The sequence below is a fragment of the Simochromis diagramma genome, unplaced genomic scaffold (genome assembly GCF_900408965.1).
Source record: "Simochromis diagramma unplaced genomic scaffold, fSimDia1.1 OVJJ01000152.1, whole genome shotgun sequence".
Taxonomy (NCBI): Eukaryota; Metazoa; Chordata; class Actinopteri; order Cichliformes; family Cichlidae; genus Simochromis; species Simochromis diagramma.
Window position 1 is genome coordinate 1 of NW_024387203.1, and position 20,104 is coordinate 20,104.

The 20,104-nt window shown below is 45.7% G+C and overlaps 1 protein-coding gene across 1 annotated transcript; it reads left to right on the plus strand.

Annotated features, from left to right (window-relative positions):
- Positions 1-5: 5 nt before the first annotated feature.
- On the plus strand, positions 6-19,611 carry LOC120746002 (poly [ADP-ribose] polymerase tankyrase-2-like; the record flags this gene model as incomplete). Its single annotated transcript, XM_040051227.1, has 24 exons — positions 6-50; positions 527-621; positions 785-851; positions 950-1,027; positions 1,910-2,018; positions 2,107-2,228; positions 2,364-2,455; positions 2,527-2,605; positions 2,717-2,888; positions 3,367-3,446; positions 3,718-3,863; positions 3,975-4,140; positions 4,265-4,484; positions 5,005-5,114; positions 12,021-12,209; positions 12,305-12,665; positions 13,322-13,398; positions 14,608-14,728; positions 15,152-15,249; positions 15,516-15,590; positions 15,923-16,028; positions 16,931-17,117; positions 17,210-17,366; positions 18,327-19,611. Coding segments are annotated over 24 exons (3,015 nt in total), but the record flags the coding sequence as incomplete, so codon positions are not given.
- Positions 19,612-20,104: the final 493 nt, after the last annotated feature.

Consider the following 20,104-nt stretch of genomic DNA (forward strand, 5'->3'; position numbering starts at 1 on the left):
TGGCTGAGACGCCGCTCAACGTCAACCGTCACGCCAGTGATGGGCGAAAGGTAACGAGGAGGGTCTGAATTTATATCAGACTGAGCTGAACGCTTTTTTCTAAGAAGTGTGTGATGCCTAATCAGTTTAATCACATTTTGGGGCACATGGGAACCACAGGTGCCCCCCATTTAGCTCCGCCCCTGATAACTGGTTAAAGTAAACTGAAAGTTATTGAGTTAAATATAAATAACAGATACATGGTTTAAATATTGTTAACCAGCACAAATAATGCAGAAATGAATGAAATGGTTAAAATAACAGTAAAATATCTAAAAAATAAATGGAGACAGAACCTAAAAATCGTGGATCCAGCTCCTTGTGTTTAATGGATTAGTGGTGGGTCATTGGTGAGTGTGGCTCACATGAATAGACTCATGTAGAGAAACTCTCCGTGCCGGTCATAACTCTGACAGCAGGGTGGAGGCTTGTGTCGGTGTGTCCCTGTGTTGTAACACACCACTGGGTGTTGTTGTTGTTGTTTCAGTCAACGCCGCTACACCTCGCCGCTGGTTACAACCGTGTGAAGACGGTGCAGCTGTTACTGCAGCACGGCGCTGACGTACACGCCAAGGATAAGGGGTAAGTGCTTGTGTGGAGCTTCTTTGCCCTTTCCTTTGTCTGTAAGGCTCAACAGAGGCCTGCAGTCTGTGGATGGTTTTCTTTAACACGCAGTGCTCCACCTCGGCTGTGACGTGTTAAACGCAGCAGCAGTTTTGACCGCTCGCTGTTGTGTTTGTTTCAGGGACCTGGTTCCTCTTCATAATGCCTGTTCGTACGGCCACTACGAGGTCACTGAGCTGCTGGTGAAGGTATCTGTCACTTTATCAGGCTCGAGCAGAACGGGCACTGTGCACATGGTGGGGGTGGGGGTCATACCCATACTAATCCGTCCCGTCTCCGTGTGCAGCACGGCGCCTGCGTGAACGCCATGGACCTGTGGCAGTTCACGCCTCTGCATGAAGCTGCTTCCAAGAACCGCGTTGAGGTAAAACACACACAAAACTCACTACAGCCAATCACAGCACACCCTGGAGCTCAACACCTGCAGGACACCATTCATCAACAGAATTTTCAGGATGGAAAAACTGAAGATTTACATTTTAATTAAAATGCAAAGTTTTTTCCTTAATGCAGCTCTTACACTCAGAGCATCCTCGAGGTTGCGGTTTTTTTATTTGGTCACTAGATGGCGCTGCAGTGTGTCGGATATTTGCGCCTTCATTAAACATGTTTTCTCCCTGTTGTTCCCGACGAAACCTCACTGTGATGCCAGTTAGGCTTCTGAAATGACACCGTGTACGCTCTTTCTCCTTAAAACAGCTGCTTCATCCAAATAACCAATAAATATGAAGCAGATTATTGCAGGCCACACACAGACCGCTTTGATCTTAAGTGCTGGTGAAAAAGTTTAACTGCACATTTAATCCCTGAGAAATCTCAATGTAAGAAAAAGAAGTGCTGCTGAGGAGATCTGTCAGCTCCACTCTTTGGACTTAATCTAAAAAAATAAATGTGTAAAAGTCAACACAAAATAGAAACATATATTTCTACTGCAGATTTAATTGTCTATTACTTTATAACTCTGCGTTTACTTTATACTATGGCTCTGTCTTTATCAGCAGGACAAGCTGTGAAAATCAAGTTAAAGTCCATAATCTGTGTCGTCTTTTAACTTTTCCAAAAATGTCCAGTAGGCCAGATTGGAGTCTTTGCCGGGTTGATTCTGGCCCTCAGGCCTTATGTTTGACACAGTAACTCTGAACAGTCACACAGAGCACAGCATCATGGGCACCGGAACTACTTTCTGCTGTAGAAATGGTCCCTCCTCCCCCGTTCTTACTCAGGTGGCCCTCGTGTGTTTGCACAGGTGTGCTCTCTGCTGCTGAGTTACGGCGCCGACCCCACCTTCCTGAACTGTCACAATAAAAGCTCCATCGACCTCGCTCCAACCGCACAGCTGAAGGAGCGGCTCGCCTGTACGTCCTGTTTCCCTGTTTGTAAGAAAATAAGTCAAACAGTCATTAGCAGATTAGCGTGCACATCGAGGATTTTCTGTTTTCTCAGATGAGTTCAGAGGTCACAGCCTGCTGCAGGCGGCGAGGGACGCCGACATGGTTCAAGTGAAGAAGCATCTGAGTGTGGAGACCATCAGCTTCAAACACCCGCACACTCAGGAGACGGCGCTGGTGAGGCGCCGTGTTCAGTCCTGTGCAGTCGCCCCGAGTTACTCACGCAGATTTTAATGGATTGACAATTTTCAGTGTTAAAAACAAGCGTGTGTGTGTGTGTGTGTGTGTGTGTGTGTGTGCGCGCGCTCTCAGCATTGTGTGTCTGCCTCTCCGTACCCAAAGAGGAAGCAAGTATGTGAGGTTCTGCTGAGGAAGGGCGCCAACGTCAACGAGAAGACTAAAGAGTGAGTCCCGAGGTGTCAGAGCGTTTTACTTCCTGTTTCAGTGATGTTTGTGATGTCACTGTTTCCCTCAGCCTGCAGACCCCGCTCCACGTGGCGTCAGAGAAAGCCCACAACGATGTCATTGAGGTTCTGGTGAAACATGAAGTGAAGGTGAGCGAACGGCAGCTGAAATGTGTGGTTAATCCCAAGCACGTTCATTAGAAAGTGTCGCTGCAGCATCAGAAACACCTGAGACGAATCCCGCCTGTCGTTTCCGTCCAGGTGAACGCGGTAGATCATCTTGGCCAAACGGCGCTGCATCGAGCCGCTCGCTGCGGCCACCTGCAGACCTGCAGGCTGCTGCTGACCGCCGGCTGCGACCCGCTGCTCACGTCACTGCAGGGATTGTCACCGTCACAGCTGGGCAACGAGAGCGTGCAGGAGATACTGCAAGGTGACGGAAATCATCACGCCTGCTTTTAATAGTCAGTTTTTTAACTCGAAGAAGGAAAGCAGGTATTAGAAACACTGCTGCACCAAACACGTGGATGTTTGGAATACAGTCATGTTTTTCCATTTATTTAACCTTTAACTTAATTTAATTTAAGAACTCGTAAATTTGGGAGAAACCGGCTGTGATCAACTGATTTATCAAGACGACAAAATCAGTAGAAGAATGATCAATGCTTATTAGACACATGGTGCACCTTTGCTGCGTCCTATTTTTAAAATCCATAAACTGAAATGAAAGGTGGGTTTGGCTTAAGTGCCTTAAACCTGCCGTCATTCTAATTACCAGCAGAGGGCGACGTCTCTTGTTCTAAAACCAAGTCATGAGAAAATGAGCCGCCTGCTCACTTGTTTTGCCACTTTCACGTCACTAGTTTTAAACCTTTGTTGCTCATCTGTGTTTCATTTGTTTGTCTCTGCAGAAGGATTTCTGATCGGGAACTCTGAAGTCGACCGACAGCTGCTAGAAGCGTCCAAATCTGGAGATGTGGACGTCGTCAAGGTTAGCAATGTTAGAGGACCAGTCTGATTTCTAAAGCCAGGAACACATTCACGCCATCAAAATGTTCAGTGCCTCCAGTTCACTAGTAAAAGCTAGGAGCTACAGCTGCATGACTCACTGCTGGAGCCCCTGCTGGACATTAGAGGAACTGCAGGTTCTGTTGGTCCAGATGTTGCTTCATTGTTGAACTTAAAGTTACTGAACAAATTAACTCTTTCCCTTTTTCTCTGCTTTCTTTGTCTCTGCACACCATATTCATCGGCATCTGCAGAGGCTCTGCACAGCACAGAACGTGAACTGCAGGGACGTGGAGGGTCGGCAGTCCACGCCGCTGCATTTTGCTGCCGGCTACAACCGTCTGGCAGTCGTCCAGTTCCTGCTGCAGCACGGAGCCGACGTCCACGCCAAGGATAAAGGGTGAGGAGGAGGACTGCGTGTCTTCAGACTCGAGCAGAAGAAATGTGTCAGACTTCATCTCTGTGTGGTGGAAAAATGTGCGCTGAAGTCGTGGTTCTGTCTCTGCTGCAGCGGTTTGGTTCCTCTCCATAACGCCTGTTCCTACGGTCATTATGAAGTCGCAGAGCTGCTCGTTCTTCACGGCGCCGTGGTCAACGTGGCTGACCTCTGGAAGTTCACACCGCTGCACGAAGCTGCCGCCAAAGGCAAATACGATATCTGCAAACTCCTGCTGCAGGTACACACAGACACACACACATGTTTTAAATGAATAAACACTTTAAGGATAGAAGCAGCAGCACCACACAGCTCACTGAACATCAGAGTCGAACTGCCAGTTTCTGGTTATTTCCTGGCTCCAGCATGGCGCCGACCCAACCCGGAAAAACCGGGACGGTAACACCCCTCTGGATCTGGTGAAGGATGCCGACACGGACATCCAGGACCTCCTGCGGGGTGACGCCGCCCTGCTGGACGCCGCCAAGAAAGGCTGCCTGGCTCGAGTGAAGAAACTCTGTACTCGAGACAACGTCAACTGTCGAGACCAACACGGGAGGCACTCCACGCCGCTGCACTTGGCCGGTACATAAATACACACACCTGAAACACCAGCGCCTACATTATTCATGCAGGTGTAGTCTTAAAGGACAGTCCGTGTTACCTCCACTGTGCAGCGCCCCCTGGTGTGGAGCTGTTTATGTGGATAGTTTTGTTACATTTGTAACAAGTTAGTAACAAATTAAAGGACCCAAAACATTTTTGCAGCTTATCAGCTGCACATATATATTAGAAGTTTGCATACAGTAGAGATGCCCCCTGCTGGCCAAAGAATGCAGGTTTAAGTGGTTTCACTTTAAGATCCTGTTTATATATATATAAACAGTTTACAGTCATGACAAAGTGACGCCTGAATGCTCAATGGCAAAGAGGACTTGTTTTTGTGATATCTAGTTTCACATATTTGATTCCACATTTAATTTATATTTTACATCCTGCTAAAGTTAAAATATTCTATTAAATGTTAAATTATTCTCTTGCATTATTAATTTCTCCAACATGCTGTCATACATATGTATACGCATGTTTTTCTTTGTGTGTATAGCGGGCTATAATAACTTGGAGGTGGCAGAGTACCTTTTGCAGCACGGAGCTGAGGTCAACTCTCAGGACAAAGGTGGACTGATCCCTCTGCACAACGCTGCCTCGTACGGGGTGAGTCGGGGATAACATTCACATACATCGTTAGCTCTGAACCTAAAACTGACTCCTAAAACCACGTCTGAACTCGGCCAGAGGGGCTGATGGCGCGATATGGCAGCCTCGCTTCTGTCAGTCTGCCCCAGGGCAGCTGTGGCTACAACTGTAGCTGCCTCCACCAGTGTGTGAATGTGAGAGTGAATGAATAGTGGCATTGTAAAGCGCTTTGGGTGCCTTGAAAAGCGCTATATAAATCCATTTTTTATTATTATTATTATTATTATTATTATTATTATTATTATTGTTGTTGTTATGAACTTGAAACCAGCTGAAGCTTTGCCCTGTGATGAGGAACAAAAGTCCTCACTTTCCACAAATGTCTTTGCTAGATACAAGAAAAAGATTGGTCCTCACAAAGATAGACAGACAGGTACAGACACACACACACACCTAATCCAGCTTAGGACTCTAACCTTAAACACAGTCTTTATGCTAACATGTAATTATCTCCCCGAGGAGGAAAAAAAGAGAGAAAGTACCCAGAAAGTGCCGGTGTAAACAGATTTCTCTCCACAACATCAGAATCGCGAAGACAGACACACACCTGACAAAGCAAACAAAAAGTGTGCGTCTGAGAGATGTTTCAGTGTGATTGCTGAAAGGTTTCTATTGGCGACTGTCAAGCCTTTGAGTCGCCGAGCAGCTGAATAGGGGAATAATGTTGACGCGCCCGCTGTTTAAAACGTTAGTCAAAGTTCCAAGTTAAAACTCCTTTATTTGTTGTCAAATCCTTAAAATCCGTAGAAAACAGTGAACAAAAACATTCTAAGCTTGAGCGGTCAGCAAAAGTCGACTTCCCCCATCACCCACTCATTCACAAAAATTCCCTCGGGCCATGAACAGGTGATATAGCAATCACTATTACTATTACCAACACCACGTGACCCAAAGCTACGCCTATCCACAACATTCCGGCCCCTAATTATTAAATTTTTACAGTAATAATTACACATCCAACACCATAACTCACGACACACACTTCATCACATCACAGACACCCAGTGAGACAACATAACATACTCAAAAGTCCACCAAAGTCATTTTCTCATGTCTTCTCTTCTTTTCTTCTGTCTGCACATGGTCAGTCAGTCATAGGCCAGAGGTTACCAGCACTTAGCCTAAATATAGTCAGTCTGTGATGTACATCTCATAACACCAAAGTCAACTCAAAGTTAGTTATGTCACACTGTGTCAAAAATGTCATCGTCATGGGTCAGAGGCCTCCTGAAGAAGGCATATCTTTGTGACGGGTCTGCACACATGGCTGGTTGGGGTCTTAATCCAGACCTGACGCACAAGCCCCTTTTCATCTGGTGCAGCTCCGGTGACTCTCACAATGATCCAGGAACCACGAGGTGCAGAATCATCCACTATAAGGACCACATCTCCAGGAACGAAGTTGCGTTTAATCCTTCCCCATCTCTGGCGCTGCTGAAGCTGTGGCAAGTACTCTTTAGTCCATCTTTTCCAAAACAGATCAGATATATATTGAACTTGCCTCCATCGTTTACGTGCGTAGAGATCGTCCCTCCGGAACAGGCCAGGTGGTAAAGACTGGTTGGACTTGAGAAGAAGGAGATGGTTTGGTGTTAAGGCTTCCAAATCATTTGGATCGGTGGATTCCAGCGTAATGGGTCTACTGTTGAGGATTGACTCCACTTCACAAAGAGCAGTTTGGAGCCCTTCCTCGTCCAAATGCTGTGTTTGGAGAGTGGAATTAAGGACCTTTCTGACAGAACGAATCAACTGCTCCCATGCTCCGCCATGATGCGATCCAGTTGGAGGACTAAAGATCCATTTCACTCCCTTCAAAGACACAGCATCAGAGATCTTTTCCTGATTCCACTGTTCCATAGCTTGTCTTAGCTCGCGCTCTGCGCCCACAAAGTTAGTCCCATTGTCTGAGCGCAGTTCTTGTACCTGACCTCGTCTTGCGATGAAACGTCGTAAGGCGTTAATGAAAGAGTCAGTGTCAAGGGATGAGGCAACCTCAATATGTACTGCTCTAATTGCCAAACAAGTAAAAATAACACCATACCGCTTCACAAGACTTCTCCCACGCTTCACTCCAAATGGACCGAAATAGTCCACTCCAACAAAGCTAAATGGGGGTTTCTCAGGGGTCACTCTACTTTCAGGCAACTCAGCCATCTGCTGCTGGCCTGCAGCTCCATGAAACCTTCTGCAGGTCACACACCTCGACATGATGCTTCGAATCAAAGTACCAGCACCAGGAATCCAGTATTTTTGATGCAGCTTTGAGAGTATGTGGTTCCTTCCACCATGACCCACCTCTTTATGAATATGCTGTAGAATGAGATTAGAAATGTGAAGCTCTTTAGCGATTATGACAGGATGCTTGGAATCTTCTGACATGACAGCCCTACTGAGACGTCCGCCAACCCGCAGCACATCATCTTCCAAAACAGGATTCAACTTATATATCTGGCTGCTTCGTTTCACAGACTCTCCACTTTGGAGATGAGAAATTTCTTCGGCATATCTTTTCCTCTGACAGAACTTAATTATTTGCATCTCAGCATCCTCAATCTCTCCCAATGAAAGAAAGCCATGCCGGAAATCAACCTTATGTTGGGCATCTTCAGACTGAATTGCATCAGATGCAGACTGGAAATGTTTCTTCTTGCGATGCAAAAGCAATGTCTTGAACCTCAAAATCCAACCCATCACCCTGATGAGACGAGTCCAGGATGAGGCACGATGGATTAAAAGGGTCAGAGGATGATCATCATCGTGTGCTTGTAAGACCTCGATGGCAGCAGCCACCTTAACTTCAGGATCTTCATGTGGAAGTTCTTGCAAGTTTTCTGGGTTCACAGGCCAATTGTTCTCTGGCTGTGTAAGAAATGCAGGACCAGATATCCATTCAGTGTCACGTAAAAAGGTCTCTGCCTTCATACCTCTGGAGGCAAGGTCCGCAGGGTTATGTGTGGTGTTCACATACCTCCATTGGGAGGCACTAGAAGCCTTGAGGATTTCTGACACTCTGTTCGCCACAAAAACACGGAACCTGGAAGTCTCATTGTTTATATATTTCAACACTGCGGTGCCGTCCGTCCAAAAGACAGAGTTTAGGAGAAAGTCCATCTTGAACTGCTGTTTCCATAGCTTGTCCAGTGTGACAGCAGAAACTCTGTTGACAGTAACTGTTGCCAAACATCCTGGCCTTCCACAGCATTCTCGATTAAGTGGCCCATTCACAGACCAGCCGAGCACAGTCCTACCGGCAAAGGGTCCATCACCTACACTCTGGATGACCTCCAAAGGTTCTAGAGCTCTGGGCATATTCATGCCAATCAAAAGCTCAACATTGGCCTTAATTTCTGGCAAATGAACATGCTTCAAATGTGGCCAGTCATCCAGGTCCTGTTGATTTGGGATGTTACCAATATCTACAGGCATTTTATGCTGAGTGAAGAGGTTAGGCATATCACAGTACATGTCACTGTCCAATCCAGCAACTTCAAGTTCAGGTACAATGAAACTGTCCACCACTTTCTCCTGTCCCATGGTGCGCAGGAGAATCTTTGTCCTCCTCCCAGCAATATTCAGCTTGTCCATAAGACCCGCTGTACAAAAGGATGCTGAACTCCCTTGGTCCAGAAAGGCATACGTTTCCACTATTCTTTGACCTCTCTTTGATTTTACTTTAACTGGCACAATGGCAAGCTTACAGTCCTGTTCACCGGCCCCAGTAAGACCACTAGTCTGGATCGTAACAGGAATGTTATCTGCCTCATTATTAGGTTTGACTTCATTCTTCTCTTTGTGGTGAATATGGAGTATACTTGCATGTCGGAGGCCACAGATTTTACATGAAAGGCATTTTCTGCATTCTTTACTTATGTGCCCAGTACACAAACAGCCAAAACAAATGCTGTTCTTTTTAAGAAAAGAAATCTTCTCATTATGAGGTTTCTTATCAAGCAGAGCACATGACGCCAGTGTGTGTCCGCCTTTGCAGAAAAAGCAAGCCTTCACAGTGCTGTGACGATATTGAGCCCCTGTCTGATTTTGTCTCTCGACACCAGAGACTGTTGTGGCAAAGCTACTTCCTTTAGCTCTTAGATGTGGAGAACGTTTCCCTCCATTGCTGCCCTTGGCTGCTAGATGTGTTGCTGGAACGTCACATAGATATCCAAAGACGGGATCTGTTGCAATTTTAACTTGACGCTCAAGGAAGGAAACAATGTCAATGAATGCGGCTCTGCGATGTTGCCTCTCCTGAATGTCACATGCTACTGTTCGCCATTTGTCTTTTAACTTATATGGCAGTCTTCTAATCACAGCAAGCATATTGGCAGGTGTATTTAATTCAGAGAGATCATTAATCTCTTCCATGGCATTGCAGCATCCATGTAAGAACAAACAATATTCCTGAAGAGCCTTTCCATCTAGCGATCTAATCAGTGGCCATGAGTGAACTTTGTTCAAATAAGCAGATGCAATCACATGTCCATTCCCAAAGTGCTCATACAGCAGAGTCTTTGCCTTTACATATCCAGCACTTCCAGACATATGTTGACAGCTTTTAACAAGTTCATTGGGCTGCCCCTTGGTGTACTGTGCAAGATAATAAAGGCAGTCGCCAGCATCACCAGTCTTTGCTTCTATGACCTGTTCAAACGAGCGCATAAAAGCCTGAAAATGTAAAGGGTCACCATCAAAGGTTTGAATCTCCCTTTTGGGCAGTGAAGAAAGACTTTGCTGATGGACCAACATACAAGTTAATTCATTTTGTTTTTCCATAATGGACAACAGATTTTCATTGGCTACTGGAAGAGCAGCTTGTGGCTTAGGCAAAGGTGGAATTGATCCAAAAGCGTCAGAAGGCCCCATAAGAGCTGGTGCAGGCCTTTCCCTTTTCATATTCTGTTGCACTGTTTTTACTTGAAGCTCTGCATTCCCAGTGATTGCATTTCCTTTTGTAAGCGTCTGTGGAACAAAAGTCTCTGCATCCGCATTAAGAATTTCAAGGCTGTTTCCCTTTGTTTTAAAATATGATTCCGTTCCATTAGATTTCCGTGAAGCGACGCTCCGCTTAGTGGATCCAGTTCTCAGCACGTTCACCTTTGCAACAGTTGCAGCTATATCTGCTTCAAGCTGAAGTTGTTCTTTCTTTCTCCTCAATTGTTCCTCTTGCTCTTCAAGAGAGTGTTTTTCTTTCAGCATATGTTGACGTGCAAGCAAGGCGGCCATTTCAGCTTCTGCCCTGAGACGTGCAGATGAAGTAGATGATACTCTTGAGCTTGACCTACTGCCTTGATTTGACACACTGTCGGATGGCAACACGTCATCATTAACATCATTCTGAGGATTAAGAGATAATTGAGGTTCTTTTCCAGTGTGCTCTCGCACCTCCACTTCTCCTCCCAGGGAAGTTTCCTGTGACTGTGCTTTGTCAGATAATGGCCTCCCTGAATGTTTATCAGTTTCAGAAAGCCATATGTTAACATCCTCCATAAACCCTTTATTGTATTTAGCGATGCTTGAGAACCATGTATTTTGTTTATCTTTCTCATCAAATGAGATTAGAGAAAGTAAAGATTCATGCAATGCACTGGCATCCTTAAACAGGTGTGTTAACTCAACTGTTTTTTGACTTGTGAATGATTTTTATCATTTTTCATTAGCTCTTTAAGAGACATAATAACACTTTTCATTTTGTTTACATGCCTTTTCCGATCTGTTTGGATGGTTTCAATTTTGTTTGCAAGAGCTTTCTCAGTGAGGGAAGTTATTCTTTTATCCTTTTCAGTTTTTCCAACAATAGATGCAGCCTGTGATCCACTCATTTTAAGCATTCAACATAAGCAGCATGCCAAAATCCAAAACAAAGGCAACAGCAATTCCTTCAAACTCAGTTGAACGCCTGCAGAGCCACAACACACACACACCAAATCCAACAGCAAACGTAGCGGTGGGCGTGTCACAAAAACATCTTCGTATGGTCAGAATCCAAACTGCGTTCAAACAAACAATACACAGCACAAAAACACAGTTTACATACCACCGTCGTCTTCTCCTTATCTGTCGGTCTAGCCGCTTTTACGGGTGTAGTGGCGGCAGTGTGTGGGCTCGCGTCGGCGTTTATTCAGCGCTGATTGCGGGACGGTCCATTGCCGTCGCACTTTTTGCTGACAAATATTGGCGACTGTAAAGCCTTAGAGTCGCCGAGCAGCTGAATAGGGGAACAATGTTGACGCGCCCGCTGTTTAAAACGTTAGTCAAAGTTCCAAGTTAAAACTCCTTTATTTGTTGTCAAATCCTTAAAATCCGTAGAAAACAGTGAACAAAAACATTCTAAGCTTGAGCGGTCAGCAAAAGTCGACTTCCCCCATCACCCACTCATTCACAAAAATTCCCTCGGGCCATGAACAGGTGATATAGCAATCACCATTACTATTACCAACACCACGTGACCCAAAGCTACGCCTATCCACAACAGTTTCTTTAGTTGAAATCACAGGAGAGCCTGAAACAGGCTGATAAACTACACCATTGTAGTTTTTTAACTGACCACATGGTGGTGCCATTGTGTCTAATGTGGCCTTATTGTGCTCTATTGTGTGTGGCAGTAATAAAGGCTTTAACTGAGCTTTTGTTTTTTCCCCTGTGGCGCCCCCTTTTGGTTTAAGTGCACCAAAACACACAGACTGGTGAGCTGGAGACGGAGTGTGAACAAACACACTTCAGTGAGGAGGAGGGAAATGACACAGTTAGCGTGTGTGTGTGTGTCTTCACATCTCACAAACACGATTATCAGAGGACATAAATCAGTTTTTATTTCCTTTCACAATAAAAGCCTGCTGAGTGTGAACATTGTGCCATCTCTTCTAGCACGTGGATGTGGCGGCTCTCCTTATCAAGTACGACGCCTGTGTTAACGGCACTGATAAGTGGGCGTTCACGCCACTGCACGAGGCCGCTCAGAAGGGACGCACGCAGCTTTGTGCTCTCCTATTGGCTCACGGCGCTGACCCGACCCTGCGGAACCAGGAAGGACAGTCGCCTCTGGACCTGGTCACAGTCAGTCTCACACTGAGTTAAAGGGACAGTCCACCATAAAACAGCTTGTGGTTATAAAACATATTGATAAGCTCCTCCTCCTCTTCCTCCTGCAGGCTGATGATGTCCGGGCCTTGCTAACAGCGGCGATGCCTCCCTCTGCTCTCCCTGGCTGTTACAAACCTCAGGTCATCAGCGTAGCGGTGTCTGCCTCCGGTGCTCCACCTGTCACCGCCATCCCACCACTCCTCTCCTCCAACCCTTCCTCGTCATCCTCCTGCCCCACACCTTCTCTCCTCCTGTCTTCTTCCCCTTCCACCTCTTCCTCCTCCACATCTGCAGCAGCGACCAGTAAGACAGCCACTGCTGCAAGCCTCTCGTCTTCGCCGCCGCCATCATCGTCCTCACCATTTCCTGAGATGTCGGCCCTGCTGTTGGCTGCGGAGGGATCCCCGGGCACAGAGAAAAAAGATGAAGGTCAGTGAGTAAAAAAAACCTGATGTGAAATCAACAGCTAACCTGCGCTGAAGGTCTGACAAGTGAGGCCCGAGCTGAAGAGCCTTAAACTGGCCAGCAGGGGGCGACTCCTGAAGTCCAGGAGATAAAAAGCTTCCTCTTGCTTTCTTTTTACTACTTTATTATTTTATTATGACTGAATAAAACATGATCTTCATTTTGGAAGTTTTGGTCCTGTTAGAGTCAGAGTTTAGGGTGAGGCTAACTTTTCAGCCACTACAGGGAGCATGACATATGGTTTCAGAAAGCTAAGGTGCTAAGGGCAAAAATGCTCAGTTCTACATCAATCCCAGGATCACTGTAGTATCAGTTAAATATCTTCCGTGAGGTTTGAACTACGGCGAGCCAAACGCATCACCAAAGAAGACGCCACCAATCCAATCAAGCTGTGACAACCAGGACGTATCCTGCCCGAGTGTTAGCTGCAGGGATAGTTGGGTTTCTGTCACAGACGGTGTGAACCGTCCAGTTTGGTAACAGGCCGAGCGATGTTCTACTTAATTGCTTTTTTCCTTTTCCCACTGCGGTCAGTTGTATTCCTGTGGATCGCGTGCCGAGAGCCTCTGGATGAACGCCGTCTTGTTTTGGTTTCTGAACTGATTGTGTTTGTTGTTCAGGGACTGAGCTCAGCATCTGTCAGTTCTTGGAGAACCTGGGGTTGGAGCATCTTCTGGAGATCTTCGACAGGGAGCAGGTGAGAACTTCGACACCGGCAAACTACTGGCAGGTTTCCCGTGTGTAAGGAAACAGTGACGGCAGGTACAAGAGCATTAGCTGCACCGACTTTCATTGAAGAATTTCTTTATTTAAATATGAGGAAACTTTCCATCCATTGAAAGGACTGATGAACAACAATTATTCCTGCTGTTACTGTGGAGAGACTTGAAGATCACAAATATCCAGTGATATCAACAGGAAGTGCTAACACATGATTCAGCTGCTGTTAACACCTTTAATTTGGCTAAAATTGTAAAAAAAAAAAAAAAAAAAAATCAGAGCTTTGTTTTCTTTGTCTTCTTGGCTCATAAACTACTTATTGGCATTAACATGTTCCCATTTCAGCACACAGGGCTGATTTTCACTTTAAAAGATTTACTTTAAAAACTGGGACATGAAAGTGGAAGTGAGTTAAATTACAGCTCATTTTCCTGACAAATGTGAGCTCACTCCAGGAGTGGAGATGGTGAAAACTGACTACCATCCTCTGCAGATGGGACTAAAATCACTGACCAGCACAGGTAACATTGAAATCACCACCTCTCACACAGTCACAATGTGCTGCTGTGCTTAATGGACGAACACGTCCACTTCAGTCTCGCCTGTCCAAAGGACGTTGTCCCAGGAGTCTTTGGGTTTGTTCAGGTGCTGCTGTGCCGCCATGTTGTTTCAGAGAGAGGCGGCTTTCTGCTGCAGCCCTCCCAAACAGCCAATGAACTCTGACCTTTTAACATGCTAACTGAGACCTGTAGAGTCTGCCTAAACTTTTATATTCACGTGTTGATCATCAGTTTATCAAAAGCCTCTGATTAGCAGCACCTGGCAGTTGCGCATAATGTTTCACATGAATGCTGATAAACCTCCTAAATGAATGAAAAGTAAAACCGCTCTGCAGCAGCTGTGAGAAGCTGTAATGACCTTTGCTTGGTTAGTTTGGGTGACAGCTGTCGCGCTTCATAAACGATCTGTTTCAGAGTCGTTTAGTTTCAGTGCAAATAAAAGAATCAAGCAAAGGCCTGCAGATGGTTTCTGACTCAGTTTTAAGCTTCTGGTTCATTTTTCTTTGGACCCAAGAAATAGGTTGTGTCACTGAATGTCCTTACAAAGGCAGTAAACGTGTGTGTGTGTGTGTGTGTGTGTGTGTGTGTGTGTGTGTGTGTGTGTGTGTGTGTGTGTGTGTGTGTAGATCACTCTAGACGTTCTGGTGGAGATGGGTCATCGCGAGCTGAAGGAAATAGGCATCAACGCCTACGGACACAGACACAAGATCATCAAAGGAGTGGAGAGGCTCATCAGTGGGCCGCAGAGTGAGGACACACACACACACACACTGGAGTTATTCTGCTCATTGTGCGCTCTAGACTTGTATCATTGGACTCTATCAGAGCAGCTTTGTATGATTCCCAACACTAAATAATCTTTATTTCTCTGATCTGAGCATGATTTCTTAGCTCCTCCCCCTTTAAGGCCCCTTGTTTTGATTGACAGGACCCCCTCCTCTTACTGATGAGGTTCACGAGAGCCAGGGGTTAGGTCTCCTCCACCTAATGACTGAAACACATTCCAATCATTTCATGAGCTTTAATGAATGAAGAGAAAACACATGTTATACCAGCAGGTGGACCGAGGCAGGTAACCACGATGACTTCGACTGTTTGGGTCGGGGTTGGCATGCTTTAAGCTTTTTTCCATCGTATCTGAGAAACTCCTGATTTGTGTGTTTGTGACAGGTCTGAATCCGTATCTGACGCTGAACACAGCCAACAGTGGGACGATCTTAATCGACCTCTCGGCCGACGACAAGGAGTTCCAGTCGGTGGAGGAGGAGGTACTGACTCATACCTGATGATGAGACCTGCAGGTTAACTCTGAAACTCTTGATTTATTTCATCGCTGTGAAAGAGCCAGCTGTGAGCGATGCTTACTTCAGGACACACAAACGTGTCGTGTGCACAGAATAAAGTACACGTACAGTGAAAGTGTGGAGAAGCTAAAGCAGGTGGCAGTGAACACAGAGAGGACGTTTGCTGAGATTAAAGGCCTAACAGACCTACCAGGCCGCGGTCCTAATGTGGTTTTGTTTGTGTTGGTCAGATGCAGAGCACCATCAGAGAGCACCGAGACGGCGGCCACGCTGGAGGAGTCTTCAACAGATACAACCTGGTCAAGGTAACTCGCTGCGTCTTTGCTGCTGCTGGGTCATTTTCTGAGCTGCGGGCTGATTTGCTTTCATAGATGAAGAATCTGAAGCCGCCCTCTCTCACGTGTAGCACATGACAGGAGATCATTTTCATCGTACGAGTTCTGTTTTGTTTGGTTTAGATGAGAATGCAGGTCTTACACACGGTCGCCATCACAGACTTGGTGCTAAGATGCAGGACGTTGTGACCCAGCTCCACGGGACATTGTTATTCTCACATGAACATCTGTTGGGCACGATGGTGGTGAGGTCAGAGGTTAGAGGAGGTCACTGTGTTGACTCTCAGCTGATTGTGTTTCAGATCCAGAAGGTCTGCAACAAGAAGCTGTGGGAGAGGTACAGCCACCGCAGGAAGGAAGTGTCTGAGGAAAACCACAACCACTCCAATGAGCGCATGCTGTTTCACGGTCAGAACACCAAAGATCATGATATAGGAACAAGCAGCAGAAGTGTTGTGATGGTAGCAGGAGAACAGTCAACAGATCTAACCTCTATAATATCAGGTGTACCAGTGTAGAGCAGTGGGGGAAGACTTGCATGATTTAAACTTGGCCACGTACATCGCTGGTTTTCAGCACAGCTGCCATTCTTAGATCCCTCGGTGGAAGTGCGGCTGTTTCCCCTTCTCCTCTAAACCTCCTCGGGTGTATCGAAACACTGATGCTTCAACACGATTTTGATTTTCAGGAAGTGTCACAAGTGAAGAATGTGTTGGTGTGGCTCAAAAACTCAAAGCCAGCATGAGATGGCATCTGCTATGTCTTCTGCTCTGATGTTTGCCTGTGAACGGTGGACTGTAGACGGACACCCAGCTCTCATCGCCGGCGACGATCCAACAAACACAAATTCAGGTCAAAGTCATAGAGTTGTCTGTGATCGGGGTGATCTCGCAGTGCGAGGCCTGGAGTTCATTTTCACGAGTCTGCCGCGTTCTGAGTGACGGTCCGTGCACGTCTGCATGTCTGCCTGCTTCATGTGACCACGTGGACTCATCTCCAACCACACATGCGCCCAACATGGCTGTGAAGCAGATTATAAAGAAGTATGACAGGACTGAAAACTCAGCCGTCAGGTCTGCAGCTGTTTGCCCTCTCGAGGCTTTAGAGGACATGAGACGTTCAGGGACAGATGTAAAAATGGCAGCTGTCCTGGGATCTGTGCAGATGTGCTCAGAGCTTTGTTGGTCACCTCTCACAGGTAGATAGTGAAGTAGAGACTTGTTGGGACAGAAGTGTGAATCATATGAATCATGACATGAAACAGTAATGTTAACGTGGGCGTTGATCGTACTGCATCGATTCCCTCTCAGGCTCGCCGTTTGTCAACGCCATCATCCATAAAGGCTTCGATGAACGCCACGCGTACATTGGGGGGATGTTCGGCGCCGGGATTTACTTTGCAGAGAACTCGTCAAAGAGTAACCAGTACGTCTACGGCATCGGAGGAGGGACGGGCTGTCCGCTCCACAAAGACCGCTCCTGCTATGTCTGCCACAGGTACACCACCTGACCTCCACCCTCCACCCCCAAACACACCTGTGCTCAGACTGCAGTGGAGCACCACTCTCACGCTTCTTTGTTCCTCGCAGGCACCTGTTGTTCTGCAGGGTGACTCTGGGTAAATCCTTCCTGCAGTTCAGCGCCATGAAGATGGCTCATTCGCCGCCGGGTCACCACTCCGTCACCGGCAGGCCGAGCGTTAACGGCCTCGCTCTGGCCGAGTACGTCATCTACAGAGGAGAGCAGGTCAGAAACGCCTCGTCATCCTTAGAACTTTATTTTTGGATAAAGTCTGTGGTTTGGAGTCTTAGAAACATCAAATATTTTGGGTTAATTAAGAGTTTTGAAGAAATAATCATGAATTTTATTAAAGGTTTAACACAAAAACTCGAGCGTGCTAAATACCGAACTCTGTGGAGCTTTGTTTAAATCTGCAGCACGGCCGTGTTGGCTTCAGCTTTCCTCTGAAGGGCGGACGCGTCTCCTACACAAACAGCCAGATGACAGATAGTCGTTGAATAAGTGGAGAGAGCGGCTCGTGCTCAGACAATTGGACATTTTCTAATGTCTTGTGCCAAAACCAATATCTTCTCAGAAGTGGCACTTCACAAAGCGGCATGAATACATGTCCACTTGAGCAATCAGCCACGTTACAAGTGTGTCGCATTACATGCAGAGGTCTGCTTTAGTGCTGAAAGCAGCAGCCTGAGAGGACGAGAAGGAAGTGGGGACGTTAAAGTGTCAGAGTGTCACATTTACTGTCGTCTTCCTGCAAATGCAAACAAGCAGAGAGGTGCCTGTGGGCTCGCGTTGAAACATCTCTCATTGTTTTGAGTTTAAATTCAGTTCCAGGCCGACCAGCAGCTCCTCACAACAAACTGAGTGAGAACGAACTGAGCTCAGAGCTAGTTTGGGGGGTTAACTCGGTGTTGTTTCAAGAGAAATCTGTTTTCATCAGCCTCGTGTGCATGAAAAGGTTTCAAAGCTTTCTGTGAATATAAATGGAGTTGGTGATGAACAGCTGCAGAGTTTCTGTGAGTGTGAAATCGTCATGAAACCTTTTATGAATAGCACGTTTCATATACACCAGCTCAAAGTGATTGTAGAAAAAATGTAAATGAAAGAATCAGTTTTTAGTTCGGTGTAACTGGGGAAGGTTGAGTGTCTGTTACGGAGTGTCAGTGAACGCCTCTCTGCCGCCCACAGGCCTACCCCGAGTACCTGATCACCTACCAGATCATAAAGCCTGAAGCCTCCGCAGACGGATGAAGATGGAGTCAGGGAAGGAAAACACGAAGAAACGCCAGAATCTTCACTAACTGCATGCACAGAGAAAACTTTATTTATACAATGTATAAAACATGTAGGTTTTTATCAGATGACTGCTTTTTTTGTGGTTTTATGCACTTTGTCTTCCGTCCTGATGTGATGTGACTGTTGATTTCATCCTCTTGTCGTTAAAAATGTGTTGTTCACATATTTCAGGTCATTTTTCAAAAACCAAATCCATGTACTTGACCCACGCAACATGTTGTTGATGTTTGAACCCACGTGATGGGAAGTTGCTGTAATTGGCAGATAAATGGGTTCATTGCTCCCCGTCTTTGAAAACGGCGACGTAACGGTGAACGGTTGCTCGCTGCAGACAGAACAGTCAAAACAACCCTACATGTTGCCTGGCAACCACCTGACGAGATGAAGAACTGGATTGGTTTCATGGAGCTGTTACGTGTATATTTATTTTTTGTACAAGCATGTCAGTTTATTAATATTTATGAAGTGAAAATATCGTGTTTGTTTTTAAACACCAGGTTTTCTCTGAATCAGCCTGAACGAGCCGCAGTCTCTGATTGGCTAGAGTTATCACACAGTTCATGAAAACCTGAATCTGATTCATCAAACAAATATTATTTACCTGCCGCAGACGTACCTGAGCAGTCGTAGCCTGACTGCAGATCTCTGACTGATTTATTTAGTTCATATTCCAGCTCAGTGTTTTTATCCCAAGTCAGAAAAGCTTTTTATGATTCAGTTTTAAAAAAAATACAGCCCTTAACAAATTTATTAGACAACCAGTCATAAAAACAAGGGAACACACATTTTTTAGAAACAACTTAATTAAAAACAACTTCACCTTTTTTTCAGCATTTTTGTGAAAACAGTAAATTAGAAAATTCAACAACAACAATAATTAAATTTTAACATTAAAAAATCAATGTTAAAGTTTTTACACTTACTGGTGAATTAACATTACAGAAAAATCTAAAATGATTTTGGTCATTTTGTTTAAATTTAGGGCCTCTGTGGCGTCAGATATAAATTTGTTAATCACTCTTCATGTCTATGTGATGCTGACCTCTGTCAGACAAACTGCTTCAGCTCCGGACTCTAAGCCCCGCCTCTCGAAAAGCTCAATTTTTTTCTGACTGGCCAAAATAAGGAAGCCTTCCGAGGGGCAGTGTTTGTACTTTAATATATTTAAAAAAAAACAGGGACCACTTTGATGCAAGTTCATCAGATTCTTTGATATTTAATCCAGACATCAAACATAACATAACATACGGGCGACCGTGGCTCAGGGGGTTGGGAATTGCATCTGTAACCGGAAGGTCGCCGGTTCGATCCCTGGGCTCTCTGTCCTGGTCGTTGTGTCCTTGGGCAAGACACTTTACCCTACTTGCCTACTGGTGTTGGCCAGAGGGGCCGATGGCGCGATATGGCAGCCTCGCTTCTGTCAGTCTGCCCCAGGGCAGCTGTGGCTACAACCGTAGCTTGCCTCCACCAGTGTATGAATGTGAGAGTGAATGAATAGTGGCATTGTAAAGCGCTTTGGGTGCCTTGAAAAGTGCTATATAAATCCAATCCATTATTATAACTTAAAGCTATATTTGATAGAAAATAACAAAAAGTGATCATTTAAAAATATTTCTTGTTTTAAAAACTGAGCTGATGTTGGACTGAAGAGTTTTGAGTTTAAGGGTTAG